Source organism: Caloenas nicobarica, chromosome Z (genome assembly GCF_036013445.1).
Source record: "Caloenas nicobarica isolate bCalNic1 chromosome Z, bCalNic1.hap1, whole genome shotgun sequence".
NCBI lineage: Eukaryota > Metazoa > Chordata > Aves > Columbiformes > Columbidae > Caloenas > Caloenas nicobarica.
In genome coordinates this window covers 26,074,657-26,093,514 of record NC_088284.1, presented here as the reverse complement: position 1 = coordinate 26,093,514, position 18,858 = coordinate 26,074,657, and the positions used below count along the sequence as shown (strand labels likewise).

Here is an 18,858-nt window from a genome sequence, read left to right as displayed (position 1 = left end):
TGGTCTTCATGCTTGGAGCAAGATGGGGCTTCTTATATTTGCAGGACTAAATTTGGGTGGGTGCCAGCTATTTCCTTGTATAAGGCTTACCTGTAGCTAGTGCAGGAGTAAAATACTGATTTCCACTGGATTCTTTCTAAACCTTAAGTGGCTCTGGCATTACCATACCTTTGTCCTGAAAATAACTGTTTGTCACATTAGTACAAATACAGAAAATATATATATGATAGTGCTATGTAGTTTTATATAAAACACAAAGACCAACACTGACTATCAAACTCTGCCTTAGCATGCTGTTTGGGAGTATAGGACTTAGAACATTCAAGTACATCATTGCGTCTCTGAACACAAATTTCAACTCTTTAACGAGACCAAACGCAATTTTATGTGAAAACTACTTCTGTACTAACTGCATTTTGTAACATTTTTTTCTTTTCCTTTTAGCTTTACCTTCAGGCCAGAATGAAAGGAGACTGGGCAAGACTTGTACGTCCTACTCTACAATTTGGTCTTATTGCTGCATCTATCTATGTGGGTCTCTCACGTGTTTCTGATTATAAGCATCACTGGAGTGATGTTTTAACAGGACTCATTCAGGGAGCAGTGGTAGCTGTGCTCATTGTAAGTAATTCTTGAGGGGGAGTGTGTGTGTGTTTAAGTGCTGTTTTTTATAAACAGAACCTTAGAATTGCAGGCTGTGTTCTGTCTTCCTAATGTTCTTAAAATTGGTGGAGATGGGAAACAACTCATTGAACTGGGTGTAGCAATAGTACTTCAGTGAGGCAGCCTCTGGGCCAACAATGAGATAAGTGGCTGTTTTAGCTGTTAGCCAACATGAAATTGCCCCTGCCCAAGAGCTTTTCAAGTAACCAAGATGGAAACGATCAGCTGCAAAACTGTGTGTGGCCTCTATACAACCATAGCTTTTGCTTCTAGCCAAATTCTAAATCTCGAGTACAATAGCAGAGGACAACTGGGTATGAGGTAAGCAGGGGGAAAAAAAAAAATAAAGGCCTTTATGGATAAGGACAGCATGAAAGTGTCTGCCTCTGCCACCTTATGCAGCCTGTTTGTTCGGTATGATGGGAAACTAAAACCCGCCATCATGTCTTGTGTGCATTTTGAGTGATAAAACGGTGTTTTGCAACAGCCAGCATATGAATCTTAGCTGTAGTGATGAGTGAAAAGCTTTCCCAAGGAGCAGAGAATCAGCTGAACTTGGAACTGCAGGCCTGGTCAACTTGTGTTGTGCTGGCTGTAACCAGAGTGCCATGGTCGATACATCCATGGGAAGGGGCAGATCAGAGAGACTTCTGGTTCAGAGACATGAGCTAGTTGAGGTCATACTGAAGAATTCAGTGACCAAGAACTGAGGTTGACCTGCCAGAACCACCTCCAAGATAAAAGCTTTCACAGCTGAAAGTCAGAAGGGTGTGGTTAATTTCAAGACAAAGCTTTGTTTACTTGTTGCTATCAATAATCAAAACAAATTTTGGAGCAGCTCTGAGAAACCTTACATATTGCATTAGCTGTTAAGTGGGTGCATGCTGACTAAAACAATCCTACACCTCATTTTTGTATAATTTCTTCTAAGAAAAGGCGTGCAAGGAATGAGAAACGTCAGGGACAGCACTTTTATTACCAAAACAAGCTTAGTGAAGGGTGTTGGATGATGGAAATAGTATCTTAGTGCTGCTTGGTAATAGAAAAATGAGTAGACAGTAGCATTACAGTGAACAGAGTTGAAAAATAAGGAAATATTAAAAATACAGCCCCCCCAAACAGAACCTTTGTCTGAAAGACCTGAAGAGTTCAGCTCCAGAAGCAGAAAGCTGAGGTGAAAGCATGCTGGGGCAGCAACCGCAAATGGAGAGCTAAATGGAGCGAGCTCAGCATTAAGTGGACGCTGGAACTCATCTGTCGTGCAGCTGAAGCAGTGTGCTGGGTCACCAGCCAGCCCTGGGCGTGGAGGGTGGTTCCTGCTGCTGCCCTGAACTGTTCTGCAGTTCTCAGGTTTGCAGTGGGGGGAAGGAGTGATGTAGGAGGGGAAGGGATCACAAGAGAAGGCTTCTTGTACATTGCACTTCATGCAGCACTGTACCCAGCAGGCCTGGTGGTGTGACTTGAAGTTGGCAGTGGGGAGAGAGCAAGCTGCAGGATTGGAGCAACACACCTGTCTCACAGTCAGCAGTGTGAAGGGACTGAGGTGGTGTGTTCCCAGGATTGCAGGAAAGGACAGTGTAGGTAGAGTTGGTGTCACAGCTGCTGGACCTGTAGGTAAGACATACTGGGGAGGGAGCAGCTCTGAACCTTGCCAAGGAGAGGAATCCAGGCTTGGTTTAACCAGTTCTTAATGATATGCAAGTGAGAATGACACTTGAGAATAAGTTACTACTGAACCTTCTTTCTCAGCTAAACCACAAGCTCTCTTGTCCTGTTCCAAATAAACTGCAGAATAATTTTAACCATACATGTGATGTGGACCCTCAGCAAGTGTATCTTGCACCTTCATTTAGAGTTGGTCAGACTATGGCTATTGTAATGAAGCAGTGCTTGATGAAGCGGTTAGAGCAGTTGGCACACAGCCTTGAATTTGGCTTAAACCATCAGGGACTAAGCGGTCAATAGGGGACGGGGAGATAACTGCAGAAAAAGCTATTGAGAGAACAGGTGCCAGAATTTTATAGGAGACTTTCTAGCAATTTTCTAATGTTTGAATCTGTTTAAACTTTTTATTAGTTCTGATTGTGGAATTTACCTTCTGCAAAAGCATTTACCCATTGTTTTAAAGACTTACAAATGCAGGAGCTTAACACTAATTTCTTCATTTAGGTTGTGTATGTGTCTGACTTCTTCAAAGTGAGAGGATGTACATTTCAACCGAAAGAAGACTCCCATACAACCCTCCATGAGACTCCAACAAATGGAAATCACTTTGGCAGCAATCATCAACCATGAAGAATGATACACCTCACCTGTCTTATCTCTGAAAGGAAAATTATTTCTGTCTAACTATGTAATATAAGTAAATGCCTTTAAAGGACTGCTGCTGCTCTTGGATGCTCACTTTACCTGTATATAGTAACATATACCACAGTTATTGTACATCTAAACTTCAAATTTCTGTTGGTTCAAGCTCTTGCTTAAAAAAAAACACTATTCAAATTGTAAATTTTTATTGAAAACATGGTAACAGTTATTACATACACTGCTGTTTGTACATGCCTTGTTGCAAGAACTATGGTTTAAATACACACCATTAAAAGAAATTGACTTGAGATGGAAGTAGCATGTGATGTTGATGAACTTGTTCCATAATGTGAATCTAGTACTGGTTTTGGAAGATCCTTTCTGTTACAGGTAAAGGCTTGCAGCAAATACAATATCTCTCTTGATTTTTGTAATCCCTATTAAAAAGGAAAACCATTTATTAATATCCAGCAGTCATAAGTGACACAATCACTTTTTTAAGGACAGAGGCAGGTAGTACTTTGCAGTGGAGAGTGTGTTACAAGTCTCAAATGGAAGTCATTGTACACAGGTTAAACTGTCAGCATGTTATCCAAACACTACATCTTTAAGTCAAACTTTAACACAGATGTTATCTGGAAAGGCATCAATGATGCAGTTTACCATGAAGTCAACACCAGCAGCTTACATTCTGAAATCATTCACCCACACACCCCCAGGGTGCCGTTCCACCACAGCGTCCCCTCATCCCTTTCTGGAATTACTCCTTACACTGCGGAAGTGACATACATACCCTCTGCAAACTTATTTTCCAGCTCTGTGTTTCCAATGGCTTTTGCAGCCTGGCACATCTGCCGAAGCAACTCTTCTAGCCTTCTCATGCAACGAATTATGCTACCTGTATGAAAAAAGTGAGGGACAACATTGAATCCCCTGCCATATTATGTCACTGAATAATTCAGTTGCATGAGCCCACTTTGTACCAAAGCAAGAGCTCCTTCTCTAACCCTCTTCAATTTATCTAGAAGCTCATGGTAAGAACAGCCATATGTCTTAAGCTTGGTTTCTGTTTTAACAGTAAGCCTCTCCATCAGGCCTTTCCTTGAAGTTATCTCCAAAAGCTTGTCCTGTTCTGGTTCTAACTAATTCAGAGAACTTTATGGGCCATGTAGTAATTCCTAGAGGATTTTTCCTTCAAGTACTTGTTAAGACTTCCCTAAAAAACTACATAGTTTTGGGGGTTTCACAAGTCTGCTGCTTCAAGAACCACAGCACATAGGTTTTGGGGTGGAGGGATGTTTATTTTTTTTGATAGTTCTTCACTTGGCAGAACCAGTGAGGCAGTGTGATCTACCTTACTACTCCTGTGCCACTCAAGAGTCTGTGGAGCACTCTACCACCCAATTGCATGCTTACAGTAATGCATACAAGCTTAGTCTTGACATAGCTGCTGCACTGCAACCCAACACCCACTGCAGCTTGTTACACATTCCTCCTTGACGCCTCAAATCACTGTAGCAAGTCTCACAAAATTACCCCAATGCTTATGCTATTCCAGCAGCATGCAAGCAGTATGCTGGTTGGTCATTTCCTCCAGCATCACCTCACACGTACAGTCATTATATGCAATTAATTGTCATAGGGTAAATATGGGATGAAGGGATTGAGAGCAGCCCTGCAGATAAAGACTTCGGAGTACTGCTGGATGAAAGGTTTGACATAGTGCAGCAATGTGAGCTCACAGCCAAGAAGCCAAATCATATCCTGGCCTGCATCAAAAGGATGCATCAAAATGATGCAAAAGGCCAGCAGGTCGAGGGAGGTGATTCTGCCCCTCTGCTCTGCTCTGATGAGACCCCACCTGGAGTCCTGTGTCCAGCTCTGGAGCCCTCAGCACAGGAAAGACATGGACCTGTTGGAGAGGGGCCAGAGGAGGCCGCAAAAATGATCAGAGGGCTGGAACAGCTCTGCTGTGAGGACAGGCTGGGAGAGGTGGGGCTGTTCAGCCTGGAGAAGAGAAGGCTCCATAGAGACCTTATTGTGGCCTTTCAGTACTTACACGGGGCCTGGAAGAAGGATGGGAACAGGCGTTTTAGCAGAGGTAATGGATTTTTACCAAGGGATAACGGTTCTTAACTGAAAGAGAGGAGATTCAGACAGAGAGGTGGTAGATGCCCCATCCCTGGAAACATTCAAGGCCAGGCTGGACAGGGCTCTGAGCAACCTGACCTAGTTGAAGATCGCAGTGGGGTTGGCCTAGATGAGCTTTTTATGATTCAATGAAATACTAACTCTAGACAGGGCATAACATCTGGAGAGACACTGTCCATATGAAAAGAATATTCTACAAAAGCTGTTGGGAAAATGAGAAGTAAAATTAACACTTCTAAAACACACTCATCTGGTAGCAGTAGGCGATGTCAGTTTCTACAGTAAGGATAGTTTGTCTGTAAAAACTAGTGCAATGACATGAGGTGAAGAACACCACATAGGTGGTCTGTTGGACGCAAAGCACAGAGCCAAAGCAAGTGAATCGCAGTAGCTCCCTGAGCACGGCCACGCTACCTTGTGGCAGGTCCTGGCTCAGCTCCCAAAGATCCTGCTCATCTCCCTTTGCAAGGCCAACCCTGACCACCATTCCAGGGAGTACTCAGCAGGGTAGCTCGGGCTGTTACAGGCATACTTTTTTTGTGCATGAAAAAAACTTGCATTTTTTGAATAGATGACTATTGTCTATGCTTATTTTCACAAAGCAAAATAGTCAGTCTGGAACTGATTAATAGGACACTTAGCTTAGTTTACTCTTCTTCCCTACAGCCTTAAAAAGCTTATCTAATTTCTCTTTCTTCCCTACACACATATTTCGGCTTAATGACAACTCATTAGCCAATCAACACTGCTCCAAACTGTGGCAAACAGGCTTGCTCTTGGAGCACCTGGGCTGTACCGTGCAACCTGAAAAGGCAGCCAGTTAATCAGCACAGCTACAAACTTTCACACTAGTTGCAACTGCACCCAAAAGAGGTTTCAGACACAGGAGGGTTAATACAAAGATCCATCTTTGAGCTTGTGAGAGTGGAAGCATACCATCGACTGAAGATTTCTGACTAGAAAAGTTCTGCTCCTGCCTGTTAGCCTGGATGGCAGCACAAAACTGAACATTAGTCTCTCATTTATGAAGAGCACAGTCCTTCCTGAAGCACTTTTAATAAGTTTGGGTGGGGTGATGAAAAACTAGTTTAAAAAAAGTGGTGGCTTCTAATGCACAATTTTCTGCTTCCTTACTAAAATCAGTGCAAAACAGTGAAGTTGGGACTCCCTGTAATAGCAGCAACTCATCATTACTCACACCACATTCCTCAAAAGGCAAAGAGGAAAATATACATGCTTTAGGAGCTTTAATAAGCCATCATGCTGTACCTCATGGTAACAACCTCTATCAAAATTAAGACAGGAAGCACTAATACCTAAAACGAAAATTGGTACTTAAGATCAAAATAAGAATATTGCTGGTTTTGGTTTGTGTTTTGTTGTTTGGTTTGTTTTCAGTTTTTAATATTCTTATTTTTAATTTCTTTGCAGTCACTATAGCAACTTGGCTAACCATGGCAAAGTCCTCTGGGATTTAGTGACACCACACTGCATCTATGTTGAGTGTAACTAGTAGTGGACATCTGAAGTGCTCGCCTTCCTTTTGGACAATGCACAGAAACACAGCCTATTAAAAGTTAAGGGAAGAATCATGTGTCAACCCCTGCTGCAGGAGCTGAACTTCTCAAAATAGGCCTGTAAGATCTAATTTTGAGAGAGCTAGCACTGTTGACTAGGACAAACCTGACTGACTAGCCTTAGCCAGAATACAGTTAAGGCGAAAGGTTACTGCCCTGTGTATTCTGAACAATCAAAGGCCAATGTGAAAACAAAGCCAGCTACCGCTTCTTTTGTGTTCCCCTCATTCAGGGTGCATCTGCAGCAGATGTAAGGCTCAAACTTTCTTCACAGTAGGAAAAATCTGCCAAATGGAGAATCAAAGACTGCCAAGATTCCTGTTGCTTGCAGGCAACCTGCTTTAGCAAGTTCCTGGGTCTAGGGACTGGCTTATGAAGTGCAAGAATTCCTTTGTTTTAAGGGCTTCCATTTGCAACTGTATGCACAAACAAGAAAACAGCATTTGAGAGAGGCAAGACAATGGTGCCAGTAACAACTTCCAAAAGGATCTTCAAACGTCAGTCATTACAGACTTGTAAGACTGGTGCTCCCATCCTACTGGTATTCACAACTTTCAACATAGCTAGTAGAAGATGAAATTAGGTTTTTCATTCTGGTTTGACCTTCAGGTGGATGGCTTATCTTTTTACAAAGTATCTGGGCTTTAAGTCATCCTACTTTTAAAATAACGAAAACAGAGTACCGTTCCTCAAGGGGCAGATTTCTAGTACCTCACTTTTAGGAACAATAACCCAGGTGATAGGTTACATCTGGGCTTTTCAAATATCTGCATTGCAGTGCTGTGATGAACCATCCAAACAGAGACTCGGTTACCACCTCCTGCTTCTGTTATCTTTAAGACAGCAGGAGGAACCTCCAATTTACAAAGTAAATGAAACACTCAACTGTAATGAGGACAAGCACAAGAGCTGCAAGCATTTGGAACATGCAATTTTTCCCTTTAACTAGGAAAGGTGTTACCTTTTGTTGCTGGGCTTTATAGAAAGCTTTTTAAATGTAGAGAGATATGACTTTTAAAAAGTCTTCTAAAGATTAGAATCTTTCAACAGTGCAACTATAAATTAACATATGTAGTAAACAATTTTTTTCTTCCACACTTGGTTTCAGCTGTGCAGAAGCTTGAATACATCTGAGTTAGTAAGTTCTGCAATCCATTGTAAGGTTATTCAGAATTACCACTCCATGTTATGGAATTACCACCTCACATCTACTAAAGAAAAACTGACGAACATACCTTCAAACACATCAGTCATTTTGCAGATGTGAGCAAAGTTAGCTCCATTTGCCCACGTATACACAACATCCATTAGGTTGGGTCTGAAAGAATTTAAGTAATTTTCTTCATCAATTTCCAGTTTTGCTTCTGCTGACACCTTGGCGATTCTTTTCGCACACTCCTTTAAAATAAAATATTCTAAATTTGTAATATGCTTAAGCAGATTGACCTTAAGTGCTTGACCAGTAGAAAGACTTGCACATCATTAGGTACTGCATACAGGATGAGGTTTCCTTTTCAGTGTAAAATTATACAGAATCAGAAAGTAAACCACTCTTTACATTATTAAGTCTGCCTGTACTAACAGGTGACAGTGTACTAGGCAAGTTTATAAAAACTTTTAAAGGCATATTCTAAATTAGCATAAAGATTTATTGCAAACAAGATAATCCACTATTACACACAGCAAACCCATGTGCAATCAGTGCCAACCAAATTCACTGATGATCAAAAATCAAGTCTTCAATGTGTGCTTGTTATGCTTTACTGATACGCTTGACTCGTGTCAACATTAACTCTGAGTTCAGGTGGATTTCTAATGGACGGATTACCTGCATTTGCCGAAGTGGTCCTGCCAACTGCTCTGTCAATTTTGGCATTTCACTGGACTGAAAAAGAAGACATTAAATAATTTCATGTGCTCCCATACATTTGCTCTATACCAAATTAAATGCAAAACCACAAGTTCAATGTGTACTAGTGCCATTCTAAATTATTCCAATGATTTCTCAAATCCGTTATCAAACACTAAAGTTTACTGAATTCCCCAGGTACCTGTTCCTCCAACCAAATCAGAAAATTAAATCTTTCTGTGCAGTATACTGAAAGTATGAAAAAAGTACTCGTTTTCTGAACACTTCCAAAATTCCCTCTGTTTAGCAGTTGCACAGTTCTGAATGGCCAAAATGCTGATCATTTACTACTTTAACTGTTACAAGCTTTTCTTCAAGAATATAAAAAGCAAATACTTTTAATAACTTAAACATCAATGGTTATGTATGAAAATATGGCTATTGAAATACAGCAACATTTTTATGTTCTACCTGTTTAGATCTGAGTGCAATTGTTGAGTGAACCACGTTTTATTCTAACGATGACTTACCTTGGCATCACCTCTACTAACAAAAATAATTTATTAGCTGCTAATGCACTTCCTATATTTACGACCTGAGTGATACATCTTGCTAGCTATCTGCAGTAACACTTCATATGGAAGTTTATTTTTACTGTATTTTCCTGATGACACTAAACTTCTACACGACTTGTGGATAGAAAAACAATGGCATTTGGTACAAAATGCCTGGGTTTTTGCCTTTAGTAACATATGGTCTGTTTTTAACAGCTCTTTCAGTGTCAATTCCATGTGGTACTGCCATTGCTATCAGTCAAGGGTACTGTCCAAATAACATCGCACGGGCATGTCTCAGAATTAAAGATACCCTCATCCCAGAGTGTAAGAGCAGGTATTGTTAACACTCTTTTTGAAATAATCATTCTACGTTTTAAATTATAAGGATGTGTGTGTGTATACATACATAAATACAAACATGCATGCTGAGAATCTATTAATATTGCTTCATCGCATGAGGAGGCAACAGTTGTAGATTCATTAAAAGGACTGAAATTTTACACAACCTTTGGCATGTCACTCATGAGGAAAGATATTTTTGCACTGAAGCTGCAATGCTTTTGCTAAGTTCAATGGGAGTTCACGTCAAGCACCTTAGCAAAGGACAAAAATGTACGATGGCTTGTACTGCTATGACCAATTTCTGGAACTGAATTAAAAACAAAACTGTTGGCAGACAGAAATGTCTAGAATTCACGAATTGGAGAAGTTACTCACATTCTCTTGAAATACAAAACAGCTTAGTAGTGCAGTTGCCTGTTCTGCAGATAAGTCATTGAAGAGACCATTGAACATCATTTCTGTCAGGAGCAGTTCATCAGCACTAAAATAGAGAGAAGGAAGCTCAGGGAAAAGACTTACTCAAATGTAATTTTTAAATGAAGTACCATTAATCTGTTTCATGAAGCAACTTGATATAGATTAAGCAACCATACCTTAATTTTTCTTATGGGAACACCAAATACTAATACATTGGCTTTTTAAGGAGGATGCTAATAAGTAAGAGAGTGAGATGGTATTTTAAAGAAACTAAAAGCTCTTACTGAACTACAAAAAATCTCTCATGATAGTTCATAAAAGTTAGTATTAACAGTTGTTTGGGTCAGTTTTTACCAGACAGGATGTCAAGAAATTGAAAAGAAACAGAGAGTTTGGCAGCTTACAAAAAGGACTAAAATTGGTACTGCTACTGCTCAAAGAAGATTCAACTGGACATTTCCAAGATACTGAAAAGAGGAACAAGCTTGCTTCAATTTACGTGTACAATAAAGACTAACTCATGAATTATAAAAGGAAGTGCATGATATGGATACAAAATCCAAACATATTATTTGGATAAAACACCAAAATGTTGATAAGACTGCATCTTTATTTTTGGAGTTTATCACACATAGGATGGGGGAAAAAAGTAGGTGTCTTTACAAAGAAAAGTGTAACTCATCAGCAAACAGTTCCTGAAAGTCAAGAAGTTGAAAAATTCTGATTCAGCTTCCACATTTGCTATCAATTTTTGCAGGGGAAAAAAAAGGTATTAGATATCAAACAAATATAGGCAGCGTCTTCCAGAGTACCTGCAAGGCAAGGAGTACAGCAGTCACTGTAACTTTTAAAAATACACAATTTATCAAAATCTGAGTTACACTCTGAAGTATTAAAGTCTGATTCATGAATTTCCGTGGAATCTTTACAATACATTTCAATATATACATACCTGCTAAATGTATTCCACTAAAATGCATGACTTCCATAGGTTTGTTCCAACAACCCTATGGGAGCAATTAAACTGTATTCCAAAACTGTCAGTGACTTGGTAATTGCGGAGAATCACCGTTACACCCTTGCTTATGAGTGACTATACTAAGAGGTCTGGGAAGTGGAACCATAGAAAACGAGACCATCCTCCCATGTAATGCACAATATAAAATGACAACAAATGCTATTGCCTAAGCTGTGTAAGAAAATGGCTATTGTTTTGGTATTTTTATGTCCATGTTTCAGGTTTAAAATCTGTTGCCTTTTGTCCTTAAGTTGCTGTCTTTATTGCTTCAATTGGTATATTCTCTTTATGACACATATCACAGTCTCCGAAAAGTCTTCTAATGAAATTAGAAATTTAAAATATGAACATGACATACTAATTTCAGCAAAGACAGTAAAGTGTGTACTCATTACAACAATCACATCACACAGCAACCAATTACCTGCTGATTTCACAAGCAACCCGTCCTTTCATCTCAATAACATCTGAAGACGTAGCAAACCCCAGTCTTCTCAAAACACGCTTGCGGCATTTGAGTTCATCCATTTGTAAGACAGTTCTGGCTTTTTTCAGTTCTCGCTTTGCTGCTTTAATATCCATAGCAATCTGGTGGGTCAGAATGAGCGAAATTACATGGTAATGGTTTAACAAATGCAACTGTTCTAAAGACATTGCTTCATTCACAGAAGGGCCTCAGAAGAACAATATACGGTCATAATAGGCAACACTGACTCACCTAACTCTCCTAAGAGGAAGGTTTAAAACAAATTTAAGAAAAGTCTTCTCAATTTACCCACAGGAAACTCTGTCGAGTTTGAGAAGTTAAGCTGTTCACCCAGAGAAGGAAAAAAAAAATGCGACCAGCTCACACCAAAAACCACAGTAGAAATCTCTGGTTGAGAAATGAGCACTCATCTTCTGAGACCTGTACTAAATCTCATCTAACAAACTATTCAATCAAAGGTAACTCGAAGGCATTATTTCCTGCTACTTCATCTTCTGCAGCATCTTGCAGTTTATCACTGTCAACATCCTGACAGCAGGGTGTACGATGCAGACACCCTTGCAGAAGGCTGCTTGGCCCATTAGGTCTTACCACAGGCAACTCTGTGCTGCCCACACCAGAACTACGTCACTTCTGTGTAGCAACTCCTGGAGAACCTGTTTTCTGAAGCAGCACAGAAAGACTGGAGCTGCTTTTGTGAGCAACCAGTGTCAGTCTAGCAGGGTATGACTCTATACAAAACAATTAAGTGTACTGCTTCCAGGCTGGGAGTCAGCTCAGGAAGCAGCAGCGCAACGATTTGTACGGTAAACTCCTCAAGCTAATAAGCCCCATCGATTCAACTCAGCTCTGCACAATCATATTAAAAATGGTAAGTTTCAATTACCTGTGAAGACTCTACCAACACTGTATTGCGCTATGCCTATTCAGTGAAAAAGACCCTAATGACACCTCTATAACCCTGTAATCCCTGATGACTTTTTCTGAAGAGTTTTCTTTTCAGATGTACTTCACATCTGTATCAATGGAGGGCATACCACCAACTCAGACAGTATGTTACTGAGATTCCACGATTTTACTGTATCTAAAAAGGATTATTTGGGTTTATTAATTTAAAAAGGATTATTTGGACTTTGCAATTAAAAGGAAAAGTAAGTAAGGAGGGAACTATTGCTGTCTATTTCTTCAGCTGAATATAGATAGAGTATTGTTTTGTATTTTCACCTGTGCTTTTCTTTCACAAAGTTTGTATACGGTTTCCAAGTTGGGATCATTGTGAAGAGGATGTGAATACATCCTATGTTCAAATGCCTCTACTTTTTGGATTACTTTTTTCAGTCCTTGATCTTTGATGCCCATGTCATCAATAGGGTCTAGTAATGGTACTCCATCGGGAAATCGCTTCTGTACTTCCTAAAAAAAAAATTTGGTAAGATTAATAAGCTAAACTATACTTTTACAAATCAGCTGGCACAACTATAGGGACACAGAGGGCAGTAGTGTAAGTTTGTTATGCGATACTTCAGCAGCTTTCAAAATCAGTTTAAAATGTCTGTTAACAATTGACATGCATTGTGACTTCCAATTCCTTTAAAGAATAAGGCTGAAGATGTGACACAAGAGTTAGACAAATTTTGTTAGAACAAGTTGTCTTGGGTTCAGGCCTACCCACTAATCAGAGCAGAGAGCTTACACGGCCTAGTGGAACTTACTTGTATGGATTTTAACACACTCTGCCTGTTGTCAATAGGCCTCAGGTCCTTTGGTATGTAAAGTCGGACACTGCTGATAGCTGAGAGAAGATGTACCAAAACAGGAACAACCTATCAAAGAGAGTGTAGTAATGATAAACCAGAAAAAATACATTCATTATTACTGTTCCATAGCAAAGCTTTCCAAATGAAAAGGAATCCCAAGCATACAAGGGCACAGCAGTGGGTAAACCAGTATCAGGAAGCAGGAAAATGTGTGTAATGAGATAAAGTATTAATAAATAAGAAAAGTAATTTTGTCCAAATGGGAAAACTCTGTATTCAGTTAAATCTGGAGAGAAGCTACGAGTGGAAAAGAAAAAATTCAGTTTTTCTGTTCTCTCTTATCTACTGGAATACCTCTTATGATCCAAACCAGACAAATTATTCTCATATACTTAGCTAGGAATGCTAAAAATAGAGAACATCAAATCAGCAAATACATATTCATAAATATCAAAACCATGAAGACAGCATGAAGAATTAATACTGTATCTCAAGCTTTAAATGGCCTCTGTGAAAAAAACATGCGAACATATTAAACAACTGTCTCTGATCCGAAAATTATAATTGATTGTCTTGATACAGGGTTTCAAACTGCAAATTTCAAATAATGCAAATACTTTCACTAAAAAATTCAATTCGATTTTAGAATGAGATAGCCTCACAAAGCTGAATGGATCTGAAAAAGAAATTTAAAAATAATTCTGTTCCCAGAGACAGAAGATACTGCTAAGAAAAGTATCTGCCAAACAGCATTGCTAAAATTTATTACTAAAGGACTGCAAAAATTATAAGTACATTCTCAAATCTAGTAGACCAAATACACAATACCCACAAAATCCTGCACAGATATTCAAGAAAAAAAAAAATCTTATAGACACTTGTCTATCTGCAGATTTTATCATATATGTAGCTTCTTTTCATAACTTTGTTTACATTACTGCCATTGTCTTTCATCTACTGATTTGAAATATACAACACAAGTTTCAAAGCTCTTCTCATATGGTAACAAATTCACTCAAGCATTTTGTTCAAATTTGCAAATTTCCTCTTCAGTGAAATCAGCAACTGTTTAAGAAAGCAGAGTTAGGTGTGCAGTTCCCTTCTCTGCCTTAGCACACCAACCCCTCTTTTACCACACTCTGTACATCTTTTGGAAATAGAATCTTTGAGAACATTTGTAAGAAACCACTGAGAATAAACATGTGTTACAAACCTGCATCTCTCCTTTCTCGTCAGGTCTGGCTGGCTTTGCAGCCTCAGTAGCGGAATTTTTCAAACTCTCTTTGCTGCAATGCAGTAGCACTTCAACTACATACAATGGGTCCAATTCACCAGAATTTGGCTGTTAAGAGCACAGAAAAAACAGGGCCCTAACAGTTATTTTTAAATACCAGCAAAAATGGAAGGAAAAAGTTCAATATCAAAGGTATGATGTGAGCTACTGCTCTTCACAGAGTATCAGCTCAGCGATGCAGTATATTCTAAAAACTACTGAATCTGTATTGAATGAAAGATCCCCCACACAGAAAAACACACTTGAAAATCTTACCCCCTCTCTATCCCCCTCTTCACCTGTGTAGTGCGAAGTCTAATTGCAGATTTACGTGCTTCTGCCTTTTCTTCTAGACATAAGTCTTTCAAAGTAAGCCAACACCTCTTGTAACTGTAATGCAAAATATTTGCCTCATCCTAGCAGTACTGAACTTTGCCTTTTTTACAAAAAAGAAACAAAGTTTCAGGGATCTCCTTCATTTGCAGGTTTGCAAGTTCAAGTTTTTTGCCATAATAGAGACCACAGGAAAGTCTTCCAAGCATAAAAGCTTTTATCTGCAGTGAACAACAAGTTGCATCTTTCTGGCCACATCTTTATACATCCCAAACTGTATCTGTAGCATCTGACATTCCTTTAAAGAACGCAAACATGCAGATATGGTGGTTAAAGACTATTGTTCACGAAGCCATAGCCTTTGTTATATGCTGCTTTAAAAAAATCTGATGTTCGTTATTTGACTGGATCAATATGCACTAAGGTTGCTCAAATACACTCCTACTATAAGCAAATATTTTTATAAAGTGTTTTTTTTTAATAAGTTATAGGCCTAACACTGAAGGCAGACACCAGACTATGTGCAAGCTTCTCTGCTTTCAAATACAAGAGAAAACAGTCTTTCCAAAATCCCATGTTAACTCAGTTCAGTTTTACTGGGCAATATTTTTAATTACAAATATACAAATACTATTTCTTTCACTGCATGCAAAGCAGGATGAAGCCAGCTAGCATTTCTAAAAGATTCTCAGTACTACAAGAAACTGCCATAGTAAACTAAACAGAGAAACAGGGTTATCTTGTTCTACAAGACAGGTAATTTCTTCAAGAAATGCAATTACTTGCTGGGGAAAAAACTTCCTCTGAATTCTGTCCTACATTTGCAGAAAGCACAGCACTCACAACACCCATACCACTGCTGTTCTCTGAATTAGAATTTTAAAATAATATCCACATGTACCAAATCAGTATCCAGTCAAACACACAGAAAACATAATGCTGACTTGAAATAAGAAGAGACTAAACTCACAGCTGCATATATATGCTAAAGAAAACACTAGAATTGGAGATGTCTAGAAAATTGTGAGAGGAAAAAATATTTCTATCAGTAACTGTATTGTAAACCTATAAATAAAGCAGAAGTATAAATGCCATTAACATTTGCTGTTAATATTACTCTCTATAAGTTTACGTGTACCAATGGCTTTTAGACAATGCTGACTGGATGTGACTTAATCTAGAACTGCTCTTCGAGTGTGTACTGTTTCTTTCTACGGGCTACCTACAGCAGTTTAGGTACTCAACTCTTGAACAGAAAACGTCATGTTTTTATATGCAAGACTAAAAGGAGGCTAGAACACCCTGTAAAAATTTGTTAGCCACAGACATCTCTGTCATATCAAGCTTGAATGATCCTTTGATTCATGCTGCATCAATTCACATGCTCCGAGGACAAAATTCTGCCCTCTTTGGCAGAATACTGCATGATTAGGTATATTCCAAGGATTTTATATTTGCCCTGAAACATCTATTACTTCATGTGCCTGGAAACAAAGCAAGGTAAGACAGCTAATCATTTCTGCAAATCAATACATATGGCACAGATAACAAATTCAGATTCCCAGATTCATAACACTAGACTCACTGAAAAATCAGTGACATAGCATGAAAAATTATGTTTATGTAGTAAATATTATAAATAAACAGAAACAGATAAGTACATATATTTAAGTTAAATAAACAAGGATTATAATCATCTAAATAAGGAACACCAAATTGTATCATCTCAAATTTTAATCACAATAACCGTTAACAGACAAAACTTTGATGTCTAGAATCAGGGACCAGATGACAATATGAACCATAAACTTAGTGGAAATAAAATCTCTTACTTAAAAATATTTGGGTTACTTTGCTGCCTACTATACTGTACAATATATAGTAAGCACCACTGCTTGAAATAAATTCTTCTGCCTACCATAATTTGAGATAAAGTGCTATTTCCATTCACAATTTGGTGGAACACTGCCTTGTGAAATTACACTGGAAAAATATCTAAATGTAATTAAGAATGAACATAACTGACAATGACTCATGCTTTTGCTTTCATATTGCAATGAACAAAGAGTATTACTCAGTGAAACACAGACATACTATAACCCTTAATGTCAATCTTAATTATATATATTCCTTACAAGAAAAATGACTTCATTAGAAACTATGATACAGTAAAGAAAAATTTACAACTAAAGAAAAGCTAGTAATATAGACTGAAGTCAACATCATTTCTGTAAGCAAATCCAAAGAACTGTCAGACCGTAAAAGCAGATGAAGGCTTGAAGACATGATAGAATAGTGATATAATTCCAACACTAAATAAGTATGCTACTACATTAAACAGTAATGGCGAAATGCACCTGTATCCCAAAACAAAAATGCATTGAATAGACACATCAAAATGGGTGAACAGCTTCTTTAAGTTATTTGTTTTGCCCCTGCTCAAAGAAACTAGTCTTTCCACACTGATTTTAAAAGTTACATGAAGTCTGTTTCATAATTTTCAGCACCTATTGTCATTATTTTCACAGAACTCAGAAGGAAAAATTCAACCCAGCTGCGAGGACAACTTCATGAAAAAATTGCTGATGGAGCCAGAGCCATCTCCTGTGGAACAGACCGCAATTTCAAAGCTAATGTTCAAACCTAAAGGCTTTACACAATAGTGAGACAGGCCAGATAGGGAAGGCAAATATCGATGTGAATAAAATACGACACAGACAGAAGAAATGCCTTCAGTGACACAGAACTTGGCAATTTTATGTAGAAGGCTGGGGTGAGGGGGAAACCTGTTTTACTGCTCATACAACTCTATGAAAAAAGCAGTCTAGAAGCAAAACTTTAAGCAATAGCACTAACAGTCCAGTTTTCCAACTTGAAAAAGAAAGAAATGTGACTTCAAAAGGAAGATGGAAAACCAAAACAAAATCTCTTTTAATAAACTCTGTATGCGCAGATTTTTCTTACTTCCTGTTTAATGAATATATATTAGAGAAGCACCAAAAGGTGCAGAATGTACAGGCGTCAGCGGAACTTGACAAAAACAGCTCCTAATTTAGTCCTAGCAATTAATGCAAATGCTCTCCTGCCAAAATTACAGCAAAAATATGACAACAGAAAAATACACTTTAAACTTGGGTTTTAATTTAGCCAGCAGAGTAGCCTGTCAAAACGTTTCTGAAAGGGAGACCAAAACATCATCTCTGGGGTTATGCGGAGACCAACTATAAAAATGGATTTTTGGCAGGAAAAACAAATCTGGTTTCCATTGCATCACCATCCTCTGTATTTTCTTACACATTTCCCTGAAACCACTTCTATTGTTTTGCTCTTTTTTTTAACTTCCCAACCCTCAACTCTACAGCAAGGTCTCAGAGGACAAGAAATCCCACGTCTCACTCACTACCTTAGGACTCAAGACACAATTCCTCAGTTTAAGATAATCCTCTGTGGAGAGCCAAATGTCAGCCTCCCTGCGCTCTCAACCCTCACTTAGAGCTTCTGTAGATTTTCTGAGAGTAAATAACACAGTATTTTTCCCATTAGCGGCTTAGTGTGGTACTGTTGAGGATATTTCAGAAACAAACTAAATAGTTTGAAACATCTGTAGTGCCGAGTGCACTTTTGCACTACTTAACCCAGACGCGAGCAACCGCTTCCGACATGAATACGCCTGAAGTTAAAAAATTAACACAGGACTTAGGGTTTGTTCCACCTTCCACAGTTTCTTTCTTTACACTTTAACTTCAGGAAGGCCTGAGCTTTTTATGAATTTGGGGTGAAAGAAAATATTTTGCCTCTGAAAACTACAAAGAAAATAGTAGTTTTATATCTTCGGAAAAGTCAGTAAGGTATACTTTTTAATGGAGTGAATATATATTTTACCTTAACATTTGATTTCTTAGAGAAATTAACAACCACTCCCCATCCAAAGTCATCACCTTCGTTCTTCACCTGAAAATATTACAAGATGTTACAACACAACCCATGGATATTCACATCCTAGCAAGTTTACCTTTCTGTATTTCTGATATTTACAACAGCAGTCATGGACTATTATTCATAATTAAAACAGTACTTCTTTTAATTCATTGTTGAATATTTAACAAAAAAACATAACGAAAGTCAAT

At 38.5% G+C, this 18,858-nt stretch overlaps 2 protein-coding genes across 3 annotated transcripts in view; one reads left to right on the top strand and one right to left on the bottom strand.

The window, feature by feature from the left end:
• PLPP1 (phospholipid phosphatase 1) overlaps positions 1-3,278 on the top strand; it is a 69,194-nt gene extending 65,916 nt beyond the window's left edge. For both annotated transcript variants that reach the window (XM_065655402.1, XM_065655401.1), the window contains exons 5-6: positions 445-621; positions 2,833-3,278. In XM_065655402.1, coding sequence (XP_065511474.1) covers positions 445-621; positions 2,833-2,958 — 303 coding nt within the window. In that variant the 3' untranslated portion in view covers positions 2,959-3,278. The remainder of the gene's footprint in view (positions 1-444; positions 622-2,832) is intronic.
• Positions 3,160-18,858, bottom strand: part of MTREX (Mtr4 exosome RNA helicase) — a 46,669-nt gene continuing 30,970 nt past the window's right edge. Inside the window, exons 18-27 of the mRNA XM_065655400.1 lie at positions 18,614-18,682; positions 14,339-14,467; positions 13,081-13,191; positions 12,593-12,781; positions 11,306-11,469; positions 9,822-9,927; positions 8,527-8,583; positions 7,934-8,096; positions 3,764-3,868; positions 3,160-3,407 (exon numbers count right to left, since the gene is read on the bottom strand). Of these exons, the coding sequence (XP_065511472.1) occupies positions 3,355-3,407; positions 3,764-3,868; positions 7,934-8,096; positions 8,527-8,583; positions 9,822-9,927; positions 11,306-11,469; positions 12,593-12,781; positions 13,081-13,191; positions 14,339-14,467; positions 18,614-18,682 (1,146 nt within the window). The 3' untranslated portion in view covers positions 3,160-3,354. The remainder of the gene's footprint in view (positions 3,408-3,763; positions 3,869-7,933; positions 8,097-8,526; positions 8,584-9,821; positions 9,928-11,305; positions 11,470-12,592; positions 12,782-13,080; positions 13,192-14,338; positions 14,468-18,613; positions 18,683-18,858) is intronic.